The sequence below is a fragment of the Cottoperca gobio genome, chromosome 14 (genome assembly GCF_900634415.1).
Source record: "Cottoperca gobio chromosome 14, fCotGob3.1, whole genome shotgun sequence".
In the NCBI taxonomy this organism is placed as follows: domain Eukaryota; kingdom Metazoa; phylum Chordata; class Actinopteri; order Perciformes; family Bovichtidae; genus Cottoperca; species Cottoperca gobio.
In genome coordinates, this window is record NC_041368.1 from 18027133 (window position 1) to 18045892 (window position 18760).

Below are 18760 nucleotides of genomic sequence, written 5' to 3' on the forward strand. Positions count from 1 at the left end.
CAGCTGTGTGACCTTTGTATTATTGTTGAGATGTGAATGTTTGTCAGTTTTTGCATTATAAATAAATCTGTGGGACGTGAATCTGTACATATTTGTGCATGCATGAGCATCTGTGTTGCATCCTAACATATGCACACACACCAAGATATTTCTACATGTCAGTCTTTGTGTGTGCGTGTGTGTGTGTGTGTGTGTAGTTACTGTGTGCACTCAAACTGTGATATTCTCTGTGCGCGTGTAAAAACATATGGTGAGTCAGTGTGTAGGAGTCGTGCGCCAGTGTGTCTGTGGGAGGAGGGAGAGTGGATAGGTAGTGATGGAGAGGAGAGAGGATTCAGGTTATGCACCAATAGGTGGCACTCTACCCTTTTTTGATTGGCTACGGTGACTTAGACTAAAACAGGTCTAAAAGCTCATGCGGCTGCATCTGAAATAAACCGGAAGTTGGATGATAAAAACGTCCATTTTTATCCCAGGCCTCTGGTTATTCCTGACTGCCGGCTGCTCTTAGTGTGTAGAGGAATGAAAGCGGAGTGAGAGGAGCGTGTGACTCGGGGGTGGGGGTGTATTTACACCACTCTAGGTGGATGAATGGAGATTTAACACTGCCGGGGTTTTGAGCACTTTGCTTTAGGGCTAAATGCATGCCTTTATGTCTGTCATTAAGGGTTTTAAGTAAAGAACTAAGAAGAAAACAAAGAAATATCGACTGACTGGTTAGAGAATTGGAAATGCACTCCACGTTTGTGTGTACGTGGTTATAAATAGCTGCATAAACATGATTGTTTGTGTGTATGTGTTTGCAATACAAAGTGTCACTGAATGCCAACCAGCACTCAGTATCATGCACTGTAGTAGCATGTCCAGACTGAATTATATAAATGTGTGAGTCACTGACCAAAACCACATCCCTACAGTTCTCTCACGTCATCTCATATAACGTCATTATGCTACAATCATTGGGAGCGGTAAAGGAATCCAATTTAGTGAACAGTAGCAATCATGTGTGAAATGAAAATCATTGGATTTATACTGTGTGATAAAAAAGTAACAAATGGAGCCGGTTAGATTAACCATTGATGAAAACTGTTTCTCACAATACATGTCATATAATGACATTTTAGGCACTAATGTTAAGAAAATGCCAAAGAAGAGATATAGATGTTGCATCGTCACAAAGTCTCACAACAAAGATTACATTTCCAAAATCACACAATGAGCAGAGCATTAATACTTTAAAATACTGTATCGTCACTGCACAGTAGCAGTTTATAAAGAAGTGGAAGAGAGAAATAAATATATATATATATATATATATATATATATATATATATATATATATATATATTTATATATATATATACATAATCTGGCTTTATTGAACATAGTAATATACAATCCTGTGGGAAAAGTGAGTAGGAGTTAATTTATTAACAGGGGGACAAGAGACCTGAATATGCAAATATCATTTAGTTGCAATATAAACTGGCCTTCCTGATGACAATAAAAACAAAAGGAGAGCGATGTGTACAAGGAGCACATGTGGATGAACTAAACTGCTAAAAATACAAAAGTTTGTGGTCCGTCATTCAAAAGAGTACAAATAGTTAATGTAGTGCAGCTGATCATCAAGCAGGGTCATACAGTTGGAATACAAATAGCAACCTACGGAAAAACTGAATCATATTCACAAAATATACACATAAAATAAGAATGTAGAGCATTCATTGTCTTCTAAATTGTGTCCACAATTTCTAGGCAAATGACAGTGTAAAAAAAAAGAAAAGAAAAAGAAGAGATTAATGCTGGCCTGAAAGAAAGAATCAATAAAGCCCATGCCTGTGGAATTAAAAATACTGACTGCAGGGCAGTGCATGGCCACCATCACAATAGCGATGTAATTCTATATTCTATGCAGTCACAACCTTCTACATTCAACAACCCTAACAAGCACATTAAGGGTCGGAGGTCATGCATGTGCGTTTCTCATGTGGTGCGATAGAGCTGAGTAGCTAGGCCGGGGTCAGAGGGCAGATCGATCGGGTCACTGATAAAAGCAAACGAGCTCAATCATAAATATAAAAAAAAAAGCTGCTCACACATCCATACACACCCTCTCTCTGCAGCTTGTTTCTGTTTGACCATTCGACTGAAGTTAATTCTGCAGAAACACACTCAGTCCTCGCTGGAGGTGAGAGGTCGTTGGTGTTCTGAGGCTCCATCGGGGGTTGAGCCAGCAGTTCTGTAGCAGTCCAAGTTCACTGGCAGTCACGTTTCCCCACAATAGAGCCTGACACGCAGGGCAATGGGGACTGAAATGCCCCGTCTCATCAGCCTCTGCCTCAAAGACAGAGGAGCGGAGGGTGATGAATGACGTAGAGAAAGAGGGAGGATACAAAGACAGTTCATACAGTCTGACAACACGGTTCTTCTAGTCCTCTGGTGTACGTGGGGAAAGAAAGAAAAACATGCGACAACAGGCCTTAAAATAAACAAATCATTTGCACCCCACAGTTCCACGTCATTTCAATGTCAACTGAGCAAAGATTTAAAGTACACACATGAGTCCAAACCGAGCACATCAAATGTTCATGCCCGAGTTTGCATCCTGTCACAAGTTAACCTTTTTATGTTTTAGCAGCCTGACCCTAACCCTGCCTCACTCATACCATAGTTGCCATGCAGAGATATTATATAACTTAAAAACCCTTGGCACTGGATGTATCCCAGGTTTTGCAGAATTGTCCAATTTTGCTGTTCTTGTCTGGATATATTTGCTTGTTTGTAACCAGTTAATGAAAGGATATTTCAGAATATGGTATTAAGCAATGGATCCCTTGGGGGGGAGAGGGGGGGTTCCAACCAGAGTCTATATTGCATTGCATATTTGTATTCTATAAAAACTATGTTTATGATGCAAAGTTTTAATCATGCATTATTTATTTATTATATCAGTATTGTTGAACTGAGCTTCTACCATGCGGGTCTGTTCACAAATGAAAGGGCTTAGAAGAAATACACATGGTTACAGCAAATTAAAAACTGGAATAAACTGAATATTAAAGGACCAGTAAATGTTGTTGCTTCTTGTTCAATAACTTCTATAGTTAGGGAGCTCAGTATGTGCAAGACTGAATAAAGAACACACGGGCAATTTACACCAATTGTACATCTTTTTTAACATTACGTCTGTGTGTGAAAATCTACGAAACAACCAAAAGGAAGTGTACAGTGTTCAAGACTTAGTTTAATCTTTTGCCACCGTGTGCTGGTTTTTCTATTTCAAAAGGTGCCTGTGTTAATAAGAGACACCTTTTAATAAGAACATCCTCAAGGATGATGGATGTCATGAGGAAGCAAACACACATCAGCTTATATTTAGAAACCACATGGCTTTTACATGTCACAATCTCTACTTAATTGGAAACTGTGCTTAATCATATGCAAATCCACACAAGTGGATTATTAATGAATATGTTTTGGCATTTCGTATAATTGATGATGATAGGTTTAGGTTTCTATTTATGTTGCTTTTTTATGAAATGAAAACCGGATGAAGAAGGACACAAATAATTGACAACCAGTGTAGGAAAACCTTTTTACCTTCAATTAAAACCACTACAATAAATAGAAACAATAAAAAAGAAAATGATTACAATGTTACACATAAATGCTTAAATCCTCTCTGGGAAAAGATTGGTTGTTGCCAGGATACAGGTTACTGTATGATATGCTCGGGAGTATATATGCAGAGGTGGGTTGACTGTATGTAATATTTCTTCCCACACTTTACATTCATTGTTTCACTAAAGTGTCTTGCATGTAACAAACTTTAACTTGAACATTTGTTTTACTAACACTTTTGCAGTGTCCTCCTCACTTGTTCCTGTAGGCATGTCCTGTGTGTTTCTGTAAAATAAATGATCCCAGATGGATCACAGCTTTGAGCTGAAACAAGTTATTTCATGATAGTTATTCAATCATGCACTGATGTTTCAAATTATAATTTTCTATAGATAACCAGGTTGTAGCGTACGCACATCCAAAAAGCTTTTACAGGCTCTGGATCAAAAAATCAAACGAAGGTAAGAATCAGACAAAAGATCTGCACATTGTATTAAAAGCTCCCGGCAATCACGTTTGACAATGCCTGAAGAAGATCTCTGATGGATCGAAACGTTGCACAATTAAAATGTAGGAGCTTTTAATACACTCTGCAGATCTATTGTTCTGTCTATAGGAAATCCAGGACATCCTGTCATTGTGGAAATCATGGAAAGTAAGTGTAAGTGAGTGGCATGTGTGCATGTTTTTAGTGTCTGTATTTTTTTAATGCATGCACGTTTCTCCGTCTGTATGTGCATGTGACAGTGTATATTCAACCAGGCCAATGCATCCGTGGAACACACCATAAAGACCCTTTGAAGATTTTTGCCTCACAGTCTTTGTACTCCATCAGCAGAGGGAAATTAAGCCAATGAATCAAAAACATAGCGAGTGTTGTCAGGAATGGAAAGAAGAGCTGCGAGTTCAGTCAGTCACGCTGGATCCAGTCAGGACAACGAGTACGCTCGTTCCCGCAAGTGTGTTCAAAATATCACGGTAGGGAATGTGTCATTTCAAAACACAGAATGCAAATTACTATCATGTGTGGAACTGCATGCGCGTTGCACGCATGCAGGAAGAGAAACATACAACAAAGTAGTGGTTCTGTCTCTGGTTCTGCAGCCTAGCTAGCTTAGCCGATCTACTCAGGCAGGGTGAACAGGATGGACACTGGAAAAGTGTCATAACTTTTTTAAATGTTATATCAGGGATGAGAAATTAATAAATAAAAGATACAGAGAGAGAGAGGTGTAGTACCTGCTTGAAATGTGTCCAGAGCCTCGGGCCCACAGGCTCTGAGCTCCCGGGTCATGTTGGCAACAGGAGCTGGTACATCTGCTCTCAAAACACTCAGTTTCCAAGGGAGTACTTAAACTAAATACAATGCACTGAGGTGGCATAAACGAGTGCTTGGCAAGTGTCTGTCATCTACTTATTGTGTGTGTGTGTGTGTGTGTGTGTGTGTGTGTGTGTGTGTGTGTGTGTGCGTGTGTGTGTGTGTGTGTGTGTGTGTGTGTGTTTTCCCGTGCAAGTGTATGAAAGTAAGTGTACGTTTGTGATTTCCAGGAAGACGAACTTGTGGCTTAAACGGTGTCCCTGCAAGACAGAGAGAAGATACAGAAAGGTAGAATTAGTGTAAGAAATGTATGTGTATGTGTTAAAGAGAGACAGGGAGAGAAAGAGTGGCAACCTGGTATGCTGCCTGGAGTAAATAAAGGTTTATATCATATTCAAACATACAGATATATGCATACACCTCCACACACACCTACTCCATTTCACATGCGTCCACATCTGCTCGCACAACACACATTGGTATGATGTAACAGCATGCTCCAGTTCAGTCTCGCTATGAAGGTTGGCATCCATTCCAGGTTGAATTTAAAATTTGAATTTATTCAGTCCCTCGCTGCCAATGTTGTTCACAAAGACCTTGTGAAACTCGTCTAGGAACCTCTGCCAGGTAGTTCACACCTCCACCTCCTCCGCCTGATGTGTTAAAGCAGGAGACACTTTTGACAGCACTGAGAGCCATTTTCAGCCAGAGAACGTATAAGGGAGCTGGCAAAACATTCCAACTTTCTGTGTCGGGTTGGTAAGTATGTAGGTGAGGAAGCATTTTGGGGAAATAATATGTACGGTCCATGTGCTTTAAAAAGGCAAGCATGGGGATATAATTCCGTTTAATTGAATTGAATTTGCAAACTAGAAAACAATTTTCGAGGATGTGTTGTGTTGATATGTTTAGCTCTGAGTGGTGTGAATGTTTCAGCTGAATAATAGATAGCTTGGCCATATGCTAAATAGAATCCATATTGTATATATTATTTATGTAGCCATACATCAAGTGAAATATTTTAGCACTAGCACATTTGATTGGTACAAATTAGTTTGCTGGATTAAAAGTCACCGTCTTAAAAAAGCTTTAATTCACATGTGTGTGTGTCAATGTCAATATATTAATGTATAGAATGTTAGAGATGCTTATAAAAGTCTCAAAAATCATGCAGTGCAAATCAACAAGTGAGGGAAGAGGTTTAGTCTTAGTTGACCAAAACAAATGTAATTTTATACCTTTTTAATATTTGGATTAAAACTCATTTGAAATCGATGTAATTGAGCATTTTATTACCACATTGGAACAGCCATCTTTCAGTTTGATGCTGCTACACATAAGCAATAATGCAACAAGGTCTCCGGCATGTATATGAAAATATTACACGACAGTAAGGAGAGGAATAACCTGACAGAAAGTGCTTACATATATTTATTAAAAGGTGTTCAAATCATTAACCTTTTGTCTGTAGTCAAGCGTGGTTACATTGTGTCACCATTGAGAGCTAAAGATATGATATGTAACAATTCCACATTAAAATATCTAAAAACTAGACGTTTATGATATATTTAGTTGAGTTGTGTACTTACATGTTTCAACAGTTTTCAAACCTAGAGATATTTGTAATTTTATTTGATCAAGGTAAGCGTTTGTTTCATTTCCTCTTTAGTTTTTTATCCAGATTTAGGCTACATGTTTACAAAACGCATTTTAGATTAGTTTAAAAACCTCTCTAACAATGAACAAGGAATCCTAACTGGGAGAAATTGACTGCAATGACGGCATTAGTGATAAATAAAACAACTCCCATGGTCTCCCGACATCGCCTCAACCATCAACTCTGTTAATATATTCATTGAGAGAGCCTTGACATAAGCCTTGAGAGGCTTCATTTAATTGATCTCACTATACAGCATGTACTGACTTTAACCACTGTTTTCTGCCACATTATAATATCTTTAAAACCCACTCAGGAACACGTCATTTCTGTGGCCATTGTGTAAATGTTTAAAAGTGTGTATTGTATGCACTAGACACTCTTTACCGTTGACAGGCTTTCCAATATCAGTAGCTTTTACTTTTATGTAAGAAAACACCACACTAGAGAGTAATAACTCCTAAATGTATCCAGTGAAATGAGCAAGCAGTGTTTAGCGTCTGGCCCTAGGGTGCACTGACAGGTCATACTACTGCTGACAGGCTCATATTGGTTCTTGCAGTAACTGAACTTGTGACCTTTTGGTGATGGGACCATTTCTCTATCGATGAGGCTACCCTGCTGCATTGACTGCATTTGCCAAAGTAACCAGATGGCCAATATGCATTTACAGTCGGTAAAGAAGACACATCCGAACAGTCCTACAGAGAAGAGATCGCTCTTTGCTCTGAATTGAGTGGATGATTAACGCTAGAGTAGATGAGGTAGAGGGACACCACTCTGCACAGCCTGTTGGGCTGTCCTGCTTTATCAAAGAGAAAGCAGAGTACAGGCGGATCACCATGGGGGGAGAGAGAGAGAGAGAGAGAGAGAGAGAGAGAGAGCTCAGGGGAGTGGGACAGGGAGGGGGCAGTAGAGAGAGGGAGATAATTATCTCATGAGGAATTGTACATTTTCACATTTCTATGCTTGAGCGGGCACTCAGACGTCCATATGAATACAGGTAGGTGTGTGAGAAATGCGTGCCTGCAGACACACGCAAACTAGGTGACAAAGGCGGATGTAGCAATTCCCACAAGGCCGCGGAGAGAAATATGATAGATAGGGGATCGCTGTTTATATCGGTCTTCTTCGCTCCCTGTCTGAGTGGCCTGTAATTGAATGATCATTACACCAAAGTTATGGCTACGGTCCCACAGTCGAAAATAGGAATTGAGTTGGAAACAGCATTTAGTGGTTTTGATTTATGAGCAACAATGGGGAAGTTGTTTTTCAAGCCTGGCACTCTGACGGGCAATAAAGAGGGGCAAGGCTTATCGCCTGCTGTAACCACTCTGACATACATATACCAGTCAGCCAGCCAGCCTGCAACCAGTCAGCCAACCAGCTGGGGCCCTTCATGGAAGGAAGTGTTTTCAGCAAATTTGTTTCCTTCATGTCCCGCCCTGAATGGTGCTATTCATTAAAATAGCCTCCAGTCGGTATGCACTGCTGCCATGGCACATTTATACACTTGTTCGCTTGTGTCCTCACAGAAGCAGCCACGCACACAAATCCACCTGCACACACACACACACACACACACACACACACACACACACACACTTGCACAAACAGATACTCTTTTCTTCTGGTCCATCTCATCTTTGCAGGAGGGCCTTCTCTAATAAAAGCAGAGCTACACAAAGAGAGAAAGAGGTCTGTGGCGTGCACTGCTCTGTGCTTTCAGTTGGGGCCACTGGAGCTGGATATTTATTTCTCTGGAGTGAAAAGGACTGCCCTCTTTCAATTTAATGGACGTGATGCTTGGATTAAGGTGGATCTAACTCAGAATTACGGGGTCGCTAGTGTGGGTGGTGCAGAATAAAAATAGCTATGAAATGTAAAGTGTTAATTATGAACGTGTGTAGCATTGTGCTGTGTACTCTAGCTGTGGCCCAGATCTCTGAGCAGGAATGATTTTATTTTCCCCAGAGCTGGTGTCTACAAAAGCTCTGTAGAGATTCACAGTTCAGATCAATTATTGAAATATTAACTCTAGTTTACACCTAGTCACTGAAATGCATCTCCATTAGCCAGATCTAATTTTCCTGGGCCTTATGCAACTCCCTCACCAATGCAGATCACTGTTACAATATGTTACGCTTTCTGTAATTTATGTTATGTTTCGATTGTGACTGGAAGATCTCTGGCTAGTTTCAGTGTTATGTGGTCAATGAAGGTTAACATTTCTGTATTTGTTTTGTGGTGGACCTGTTAAAATAAAGTAACAACAGGAGTTATAGTTGTCGGGATCATATTACTCCTGTATTAGCTGCACTGCACTGGCTCCCAGTAAAATACAGAATATAATTCAAAATCCTTCTCCTGACTTACAAACTAATTAATGGTCAGGCTCCAGCATATCTTAAAGATCTCATAGTATCTTATAAACCAACTAGAGCATTACGCTCCCAGACTGCAGGGTTACTTGTGGTTCCTAGAGTCTCTAAGAGTACAATGGGAGCCAGAGCCTTCAGCTATCAAGCTCCTCTCCAGTGGAACCAGCTTCCAGTTTGTGTTCGGGAGGCAGACACCCTCTCCACATTTAAGAGCAGGCTAAAGACTTTCCTTTTTGATAAAGCTTATAGTTAGGGCTGGCTCAGGTTTGCCCTGGATCAGCCCCTAGTTATGCTGCTATAGGCTTAGACTGCCGGGGGACACCTCCCTGCTCTCCTCCTTCTCTTCCTCTCTCTTCCCCTCCCTCTCCCCTCTTCTCCCTCTCTATCTGTATGCATTTATGTAAATGTATGTTACTAACACAGCCTCCGGGGCATCATCCCCAAAGTTTCTGTGTCTCTCATGTGACAGGTTGCCACTGATAAAGTTCACGTCAGGATCAGGAATCGTGGCTGCGCCTGCTGCCCTGGTCCTGCTGGACAAATGTTGTATTTGTACTATGTTGTTTATCCTGTACTCACGACATCTATTGCACGTCTGTCCGTCCTGGGAGAGGGATCCCTCCTCAGTTGCTCTCCCTGAGGTTTCTTCCATTTTTCCCCCTTTAATTGTGGGGCTTCTTTTAGGAAGTTTTTCCTTGTGCGATGTGAGGGTCTAAGGACAGAGGGTGTCGTAACCTGTACAGTCTGTAAAGCACACTGAGACAAATGTATAATTTGTGATATTGGGCTATATAAATAAATGTGATTTGATTTGATTTGATTTGTTGGATTTCCTGGCTTGTTGGAATGCAGTCATTTTGTGAGTTAAAATGAACTCAAGTGTAAATTCTACCACACCATCTGCAGCAACTGTGTGTGATACATTGTATCCATGTTAGACATCCTGATTTTCTATAGTTAGAATGATGCAACCACAATCAATCCCAGTGACAACCTGTGGTTGTACTTGTTCTTTGCCCTGGCTGGTCAGCTATAGGTTCAAACACCACTGGGATTTACAGTTTTCAGCCCCGGGGCTCAGTGTTGTATCACCTTCTCGTTCCTTTCATCACTCACTTGCTCAGTCATACACTTGAATACATGGAGACATTCATATGTTAGCTATACTATACAGAAACACACATGCACTATGCACTAACTATATTGAATGTTATTTCCTTATTTATAATTCCTGTTTATTCCCAGGCCCTGCAGGCCAGCGCTCTGCTGCTTGCATGAAGTTTGTCAGGATCGGCTTCTCGCTTACACTCCCTATCAATTAATAGAAACGACAGTGCCACTAAGAGGGTTAGTCACACAGAGCTATCCCGATGCCTGCCAACACTGTCATGTCATCTGACTTGTCTCCGCTCAGGCCTCAGGGCTATTCCCTTTTTAGAGAAAGAGCACGGCAGGGAATAAAAGGAGCTGAACCCAAACAGTTCAAAAGCCCCTGAGTTGGGAGTGGTGAAGCGCTTCGATAGCGTGCACAACCATGCATCTGTTTAAAGCATGTGGTTGAGACAAATCAAACGCACAAACTTGCATACACACACGTGCATCATAAACAGAGCTTTCTCCTTCAACTAGCATAATCCTCCACTCATCACTCTGTCAAAGTGTCAAACCATAAAGGATCCATAGATGTGATGTATGAGAGCAACATACATCTCTTGATGTCATCAAAACTCAGCAGCATGCTTTAATCCGTTGACAGACATATTGCTTTGGCTATAACAAAGGCATGAAGACTTCTGTGCGTAGCTACAACTGTGAGTCATATATGTCTCAGTTTATCACGTGCATTTAATAGACACCACTTGCAAAAATGACATTAATGTGCCTTTGAGCCATCACAATTCAGCCTGTCAATGGCATGGTGTTTTGATTTAAACACCAGACATCACAGATGTAATGTACCAAAATGGTTGCACACATACTGTACAATAATGGGCAGTATGGTATGGGTTTGATAGCATTTTATTTTCACTATCTTTAAATATTATCTACTTGTATACTAGTAGGCTACATTTTTACAATATACTCCTCCTTGAGGACACACATTTCTTTTTATAATTCTGGCGTTTAGTGTATGTTTTCTTGCCATCATTTGGGCTGTAGTTCACTGTGTATGGAAAACACAGACACCTACAGGCTATGAGTACTGCAGCCCGTTGGCATTGTACAGTGCTAGTAATGACAAATGCACAACCTGCCAGTGATTGCCTGGTGGTCTTGTATTGCAATTAAACTAAACTACTGTATTAAGCCTGTGACCAACTCTTCAACTCTGCCATATGGTGATTAATTAGAGCTGAAAGTGTAAAAGCTTTGTGTGGCTGCTGAATCTGAATATGCATTATCAGGCTGGCAAAGAAAAAACATATATTGCAAACAGATACATACTGTAAATTCCCATACTTATACCCATCACACATACACACACACACACACACACATAAACACACAAAAGAAAACACTATAGATAACTGCATCATACAACCTGTGAGATTCACATATTATGTGACTTGTTTTGTGGGTATATTGGAAGTTCTGTGCACTGAACCATGTGGTGTGCTGTAAAATATGGCTTTAAATATGTATTATTGAATCTACACATACATTATAATCAATTATACACAGTGTGGGCTGTGGCTTTTTTTGCTCAAAAGTACAAACTACAATATCATTCATACACTGATTACCTACTGTATTGCTACCTCTCTGTAGAAATGAATATATTCAGTAATAGGAAACATTATAAGATCCAACAACTTTGATATGTTTAAAGAGGTGAAAGGTCCGGCTGGCTGTCTTGAACTTGTTCACATGTCATTTAGAAATAATGCGTTATAACCAGTGTGCGAAATACAAGGAGTCTCGGGGGGTCGGAGCCTCAACAAGAGGTTTCTGTAAAAATATTTCAAAAAATGTATGTGTCACTAAAATGTGTTTTGTAAATGAACAATATCCTGCATTATTCATTATTCAAATTACAAAACATGGATTCATAAAAATAAATGCAGACTTGTTTTTGTGGTATTTCCTTTTACTGTATATTGTCATTAGATACCCCGTTGTTTCTGGTAAGGTCTTCTTCCATGGGGGGCGCTGTTGCAAATGGTTATTAATGTAACTTTTGTGCAGTTTAGAAAATCTTGTGCAGTGGATTTCTTTTCTGCTTCCACAATATGGGTTTATGTGACACAACATTGTGGGTCTCCGTCTTACGTTTAGACAAAGAAGCAAGTGTGCTGTGTGGATTCTGTTGCAGGGCATTGTAGTGGCGTGGTTGTTTAGTTGTGTGAGTGACCTCATTGTTAAAGATATTAGCAGTGATGTGTGTGCAAAGCATATATAGAATAGTTAATCGCCTTTGCATGCATGAACTATTGTATATTTTGCATATTGAGTATGTGTAAGACTTCAGCATAACACTGCAGCACTATGTACGGGAGACCTCCAGATTGTCACTTGGTATTTCGCACAGTGGTTATAACCAACCTATTTAATATACACACAAGTACACAACGTGCGGGTATGTTTCGCAGTAGCCTGGTTGAAGGTTGATCAAGATTTATCCGAAACAGGTAATTTTCAGTGAGGAGGTGCTGGAATTATTCGTAAAAACCATGCCATCCGTTCACCTTGACATCTCCATCGTGTCCTTAGTGAGATAGACGATCCAGTAGACCAGGTTGAAGGCGCCAAATGAAAGTGGAAAGAGGATGCGAGAGTATTTGTCGATGATGCTGGTGCCTGTCAGAATGTTGTTGTCTGGTACAGCTGAACCCTGCTGCAGGAAGGCTTGGGCATTGACAGGTGGGTTGGGATATGTTTTGGCAGGGCGGTCAAACAGCGGGGCAGAGTTCATCCTCTTCTTCAGCACATTGCTGGCATCCAACTTCAAGAGGCAACAAGGAAATATATAGAATTTGTTAGAGGATATTGACATAAAAGAGAATATTGCATAATGTAATATGTGGGTATTAATAATGAAACTGGTGCTGTGCTTTTCCCATCAGGTTAAAAAGTCATCGTATGTGCAAAGCATGCTAATACTAATTATACATGTAAAAAGGATAACTTGTTATAATGGAATTTATATCAACATATTACACAGAGAATAAAAAACGAAATCGTGAAATATTCATCCTGATGTTAGTGCCATATTTGCACAGCTGTGAGTTGAGTACCAATGAGTACCACATGTAATTAAGCTTAACAAAAGGAAATCAATGATGTTTTGTCTTTTGATTTGATGTGATTTTAATCAACCCGTTCCATGAAGATTGATACAGTTGTGGGAGGCAAACTAAACATATTAAACAAAAGAGGCTCGCAATATATTGACACATGGTTATCGCTACGCCTCATCAACTTTCAGCAAACCAGTGTGAACTCAGCACATGCTCACTGCTCCAATAGTTGTAAATCAGTGGCAGTGTGTTTACAGAGAGAAAGGGAGAATGCATCTGGGCAACGGGTCAAAGTACACTGTGTTGCCTGTAGAGTCAGAGAGACCGAAATAGCACAAACAGTCCTTGATGGATCAAGATAGAACCCAACAGTGGCTCCATTCATTTATTATGGAAATAAGCATAAGCAAAAGAAATAACAAGCATAAGAAAGAAACATCATAATGAAATATTTAGCATCTTTTCCCATGGAGACCTTATGATTGCAAGACTGTATGTTTATAGTGACATACGATGCTTACATGTTTTCTCCTTTTTCACACAGATTTCATACTCAACCACATTGTTTTTTATGCAAGTTCAGTACCATATCCAACATCCAAGAGTGTTTGTGTTTGAATAACTGTTTTAGGAAGGCTTATTCAGTTCTCAGTGGAGGTTTTTTCCAGACCTCACTCTTGGAGCAAAAACTGAACTTGCGAGATTTAGGTTGGATTTGTGAGGCTACAGGATTACATGCTCCTCTACAGGTTGAGAAACTATCAAACTGTTACAATCCTCTGGCTGAGGGGAACACTTTCAAAACTGTATTCTGGCAAAACTCAAAACAAAAACTACATTTAGAGTTATGCCTTTCAAATGCACTTGTTTCACCCACTAGTATATGTACAATTAACAACTGTTGTCGTACTATGACTTTGTCCGGATGCTCGTCTCCAAAACAACCTTATCATTCATTGTTTGGCAGCTATACTCAGATGTACAATTCATGACTATTCACACAGCTGATTAGATTAAATTGAGCCAACTCGTCATTCCAATTCTGTATGAAGGTCTGATGTCATGAGCATACCCATTAAAACATGAACCAGAGAAGAAGAAACAAGTTAAAGTTCTAAGAATAGAGGGTGTTGTATGTTGTAAATTACATGATGTTGCTTAGGGTTGACTACATATTATAGTGAGAAATTGAGCTGCAATGATTAGTAGATGGACAGAAAAATAATCACCAACTATTTTGATAGACAATTAATCGTTGAAGCAATTTATCCTGGAAAAATGGCAGAAAATTCTGTTTTCAGCCACTCAAATATGGTATTTTCTTGCCCTTCTAAGCTTTTTATCATATTATTTTGGACTGAAGAAACAAGACATTTAAAGACATCACCTCGGACTGGGACGGACATTTTTCACTATTTTCTGGCATTTTATAGACCAAGTAATGAATCGAGAAAATACTGAGAAACTAATTATCTTTGGTCTGAAACAAATACAGAATAACTTTCCTCCACCTTGATAAATCATAAAACTGTAATCATGTTATCACTAAAACACAAGATCATCTTTCACTGTGGTTTAATACTAAATGTTGCCAAGTACTAAGTGCGACAGAGAGAGAGAGAGAGAGAGAGAGAGAGAGAGAGAGAGAGAGAGAGAGAGAGAGAGAGAGAGAGAGAGAGAGAGAGAGAGAGAGAGAGAGAGCGAGAGAGAGATTCTTCAGGCTTCATTAGTGTGAGACCTTTCTTAGAGGGACTGAAATCTAGTTCAACCAGTAAAAACAATACTATCAGCATTTCACTCTTGACAGAGGCAAGACTTAAAATGTAATACGGTACTACGGCAGGTAGAAGAAGTAATAAATACCAACAGATTGTGATTTGTAAAAGTCTACAGCGAGATTTAGCGGGGAGGGGCTTTGAGAAGGAGTGGAACCTGACGCTCTAACAGCTGTTCATCCCGACGTTAAGCTTAATCATCACTCGATTGCAAAGTGTGCCACTAACTGTGAGTTTGGTACGCCTCCTCCTGTTGAATAACTGCTCATTTTTTACGGTCAATGGATTTATACTGAGACAGGAATTTGATCTTGAAGGTCAATTTGTTTTCTGTTGTAACTGGTTGATGTCAAAAACTCCAATAACACCAGGCTGCAGCTTCAAATGTCAGCTCCCTATCACGGCGATGCTTCCTTTTGAGGTAAAAGATCATGCAGTGAGTACATGTTGCGGGCTTGGCCTGTGTGTGTGTGTGTGTGTGTGTGTGTGTGTGTGTGTGTGTGTGTGTATGTGTGTGTGTGTGTGTGTGTGTGTGGGGGGCGTACTGTAGGTTTGCGCAGCTGATCCGATACACAAGCTATTTTTGATAATGACAACAGGCTGGCTGGGCGTCTTTCTGGTCAAATCCCAGAGAGATCAGCCCTTCTTCTCTTTATCCACTGTTCTAGATTTCAACAGACCCACCAAGGCAGGGGTGGGGAACTGCGAGACCTTTTGATCCGGCCTTCGAGGTAATTTGTAAAACGCACGCAAAAAAAATCCACTTGCAAAAAAAACTAGACGCCAATATTTTAAATGGGCGACTGATTGTTTTTCCTGGCCAAGGTTAGGGTCTTTGAACACAACACGAGCGGAACGTGTCATCACGTTGTCACGTCATCTCAAAAAACTTACATTTTAAACGAGACTGTCGTTGACATCAGTGAATGCAGCGTGGCGAGTGTAAAACAGAGAAAGGTGGATGCAGAATGTCGCACTTTCCAGGAGAAATGGACGGACGATGATTTCTTTGTGGAAGTAAAAGGCCAGTGTGTCTAGTTTGTGTTGACGTACTTGCGGTGATGAAAAATAATCATGAGCGTCATTACTGCACGAAACATGCCGAACTGCACGAGCTGAAAGGACGAGTGCGTTTGGATAAAGTTAACGCTCTTCGGTGGAGTTTGGCCCAACAAGCAGCTCTCTCCAGAGCGTAACATACAAACATGGACAGATAGAGAGGTAGACCACCACACCAAGAACCGACTGTTCCACCACTGCTGTGCAATTATCACTGCCATTTACAATACTCACTTTATTTTCTATCAACCACTTGGTACTTATATTATTTTTTAAATTATATTTAATTATTGTGTACTGCCTTTTTACTTCATATGTTCTTTTGCCTGACAAGATACATTTTGCACAGCATAAAAGAAAGGTGAAATGAATGGGCCTGCGTCTTAAAAAGGTTTTGCAGAGGCTATGAGTTCAATAATTAGTGTGGCCCTCGAAAGGATGTTATAAAAAAGAAAAATGGCCCTTGATAGGAAAAAGGTTCCCCACCCCTGCACTAAGGGATGTATGGATGTTGTTTGGGTGTGGGTATTAATGTGCATGGGTGGGTAGGAGCTAAGTGTGTTTCATAGTGTATGTGTAGGTGTGCGTGTGAAATAAGGTTACTCTAACTGTGCACTACCGATACGGCATGGGAGTAAGTGCATGGAGGTTCATCTATGCGGGTGTTGTGTGGGTGTGTGGATTATTATTATTATTACTCAGTGGTGGAGATGTATATATGTATATAAATGTATTAATGTTTATGAAGCATTCAGTATCCTGAATACAGCTATAGTGCTCTTTTTTCATTGTTTAGGTTCAGAAAGTAAGAAAATAAAATGTGGTTAACTCAAATCATCAGCTACAAATACGGATGGAATGGAAAAGTGACATGCAAGAAAAGAAACTTCAAAATACTTTTTTGACTTCCAAAGTCGTCCATCTATAGTGTATCTCTATAGTGTATCACTAATCACCTAGACACTCCTTGTTCTCTACTAGCACACAAAAGGGCACACATGTATAAGTACATGAGCAAGTGGTTGACATATTACCCTTTCCTGCTGATTGCAGAGGTTAATAATGCAAATGTGTACTGCATGCAAGCTATAACACACAAAGAAGAAGATGACGATGAAGTCAAATGCCGGCATTTATCTCGGTGATTTCCGATTTCTATTATGAAAGGAGTCTATACTGTGTGATGTCTCACACATTTCCACTAATCTACTGTACAGCTGTACAGTGTACAATACACACAATGTATTGCAGGAAACCCTGAATGTAAACAACACAACTCCACAGGTAACTTCAGGTACAGTATGTGCAATCTCCGGTTGTCAAAAATGCTTTCCTGAGCTAGGAAAAATTATAACACTCAGGACTAATTATCAGGACACCGGGACGCCAGGACAAATGCTTGAAAATCAAACCTGTCCCGATTTAATCAGGACCTCTCGTCATCCCAGCAGTGATCACCAATTCTGTGATTGCCAGCACATGTGGCTCGGCCTATAAATAAAGGTCCCTTCTGTCTCTCTCTCTCGCTCTCCTCTTCTTCCTCCCACCAATATTTTATTTTCTGTTTATTTCCTTCACCACATACTTCACCACCTACTCACACATGCCACTGACAATGCATGCAGCACAAGACTGAAAACACCCCCTTTCCCTTTGTATTTACAGTTATATATCTGACTCATTAAATGTAAAACATTTAACCTATGTCACAATGAGGTGTCCATTCCTGTTATGCCTTTACCTGCCAGTCATAACAGGTCATAGTTTGTAAAATCGTGACTGCAGGATGGTTATTTCGATTCCCAATGATACACCATTGTGTTTTTTCCCTTTTCTCTGTTTAATGAAGAGTCTTTCCTCCTACATATTTGCTGAAAGCAGTCATTTTCCATGATGCATCTCTCCCACTCTCTCTTTCTCTCAGTGTAACTCTCTCTCACACATGCACAAACAACACAAATACAAACTACACAGGCCCCCCACATCCATCTCTCCATCTTGCTCCACAAAAATGGCTTTCTCAGCCCCCACTCCGCTTCATTGTGGTGGCTGCCCTCCTTCTTGTGAGCCTGCAGTGATCTGCTGGATATTCCCTTAATCTATGGCTCTTACATAATCTGCAGCAACATCGTTCACAGAGCCACTGGCTGTCTCCTCGTGTCACTCTGTGGTTATCACACAGTTACAGGGCAGAATAGAGGACTGGATAAGAGAGGGATGGACGGATGATAGATACTGTAGATGGATGGATGGATGGATAAGACATGATTGTATAGAGTGATGAGTGAATTGTATGGATGTGGGGGGAATAATGTGCTGCAGATTACATGTGCGCATATTTACGCGCCTGTATATGGGTTTGAGTGTGTGCTGCAGATTATGTGTGGACGTGTGCCCTTGTGTGGGACTGTGAGGACAAGCGTGGATAAAGTAGAGATTGTGGACATGAAATTCAAGCAAAAATAAAGGGAAAGAGGCAAAAGAGAGATGGTCGATAAATCTGTGTGCGCTTAAGAGAGTGTGTGTAGAGGGTTCACATGAAGAGCACAGTAGGGGGCTGGAGGAGAGGCAGGAAAAGAGGGAAAATATTACATGTTGGTGCAGTTTTGTGTGCGTGTTTGAGGGGGGAGAAAGGACAGAGGGATGGATGAGATGTATGTGAGAGTATGACTTTCTCTGTGAGGATGAAGCAGAGATTGTGTGCATTG

At 40.4% G+C, this 18760-nt stretch overlaps 1 protein-coding gene across 1 annotated transcript in view; it reads right to left on the reverse strand.

The window, feature by feature from the left end:
• Window positions 1-1407: 1407 nt before the first annotated feature.
• gabra6b (gamma-aminobutyric acid type A receptor subunit alpha6b) overlaps window positions 1408-18760 on the reverse strand; it is a 30368-nt gene continuing 13015 nt past the window's right edge. Inside the window, exons 9-10 of the mRNA XM_029448480.1 lie at window positions 12667-12923; window positions 1408-5202 (exon numbers count right to left, since the gene is read on the reverse strand). Of these exons, the coding sequence (XP_029304340.1) occupies window positions 5190-5202; window positions 12667-12923 (270 nt within the window). The 3' untranslated portion in view covers window positions 1408-5189. The remainder of the gene's footprint in view (window positions 5203-12666; window positions 12924-18760) is intronic.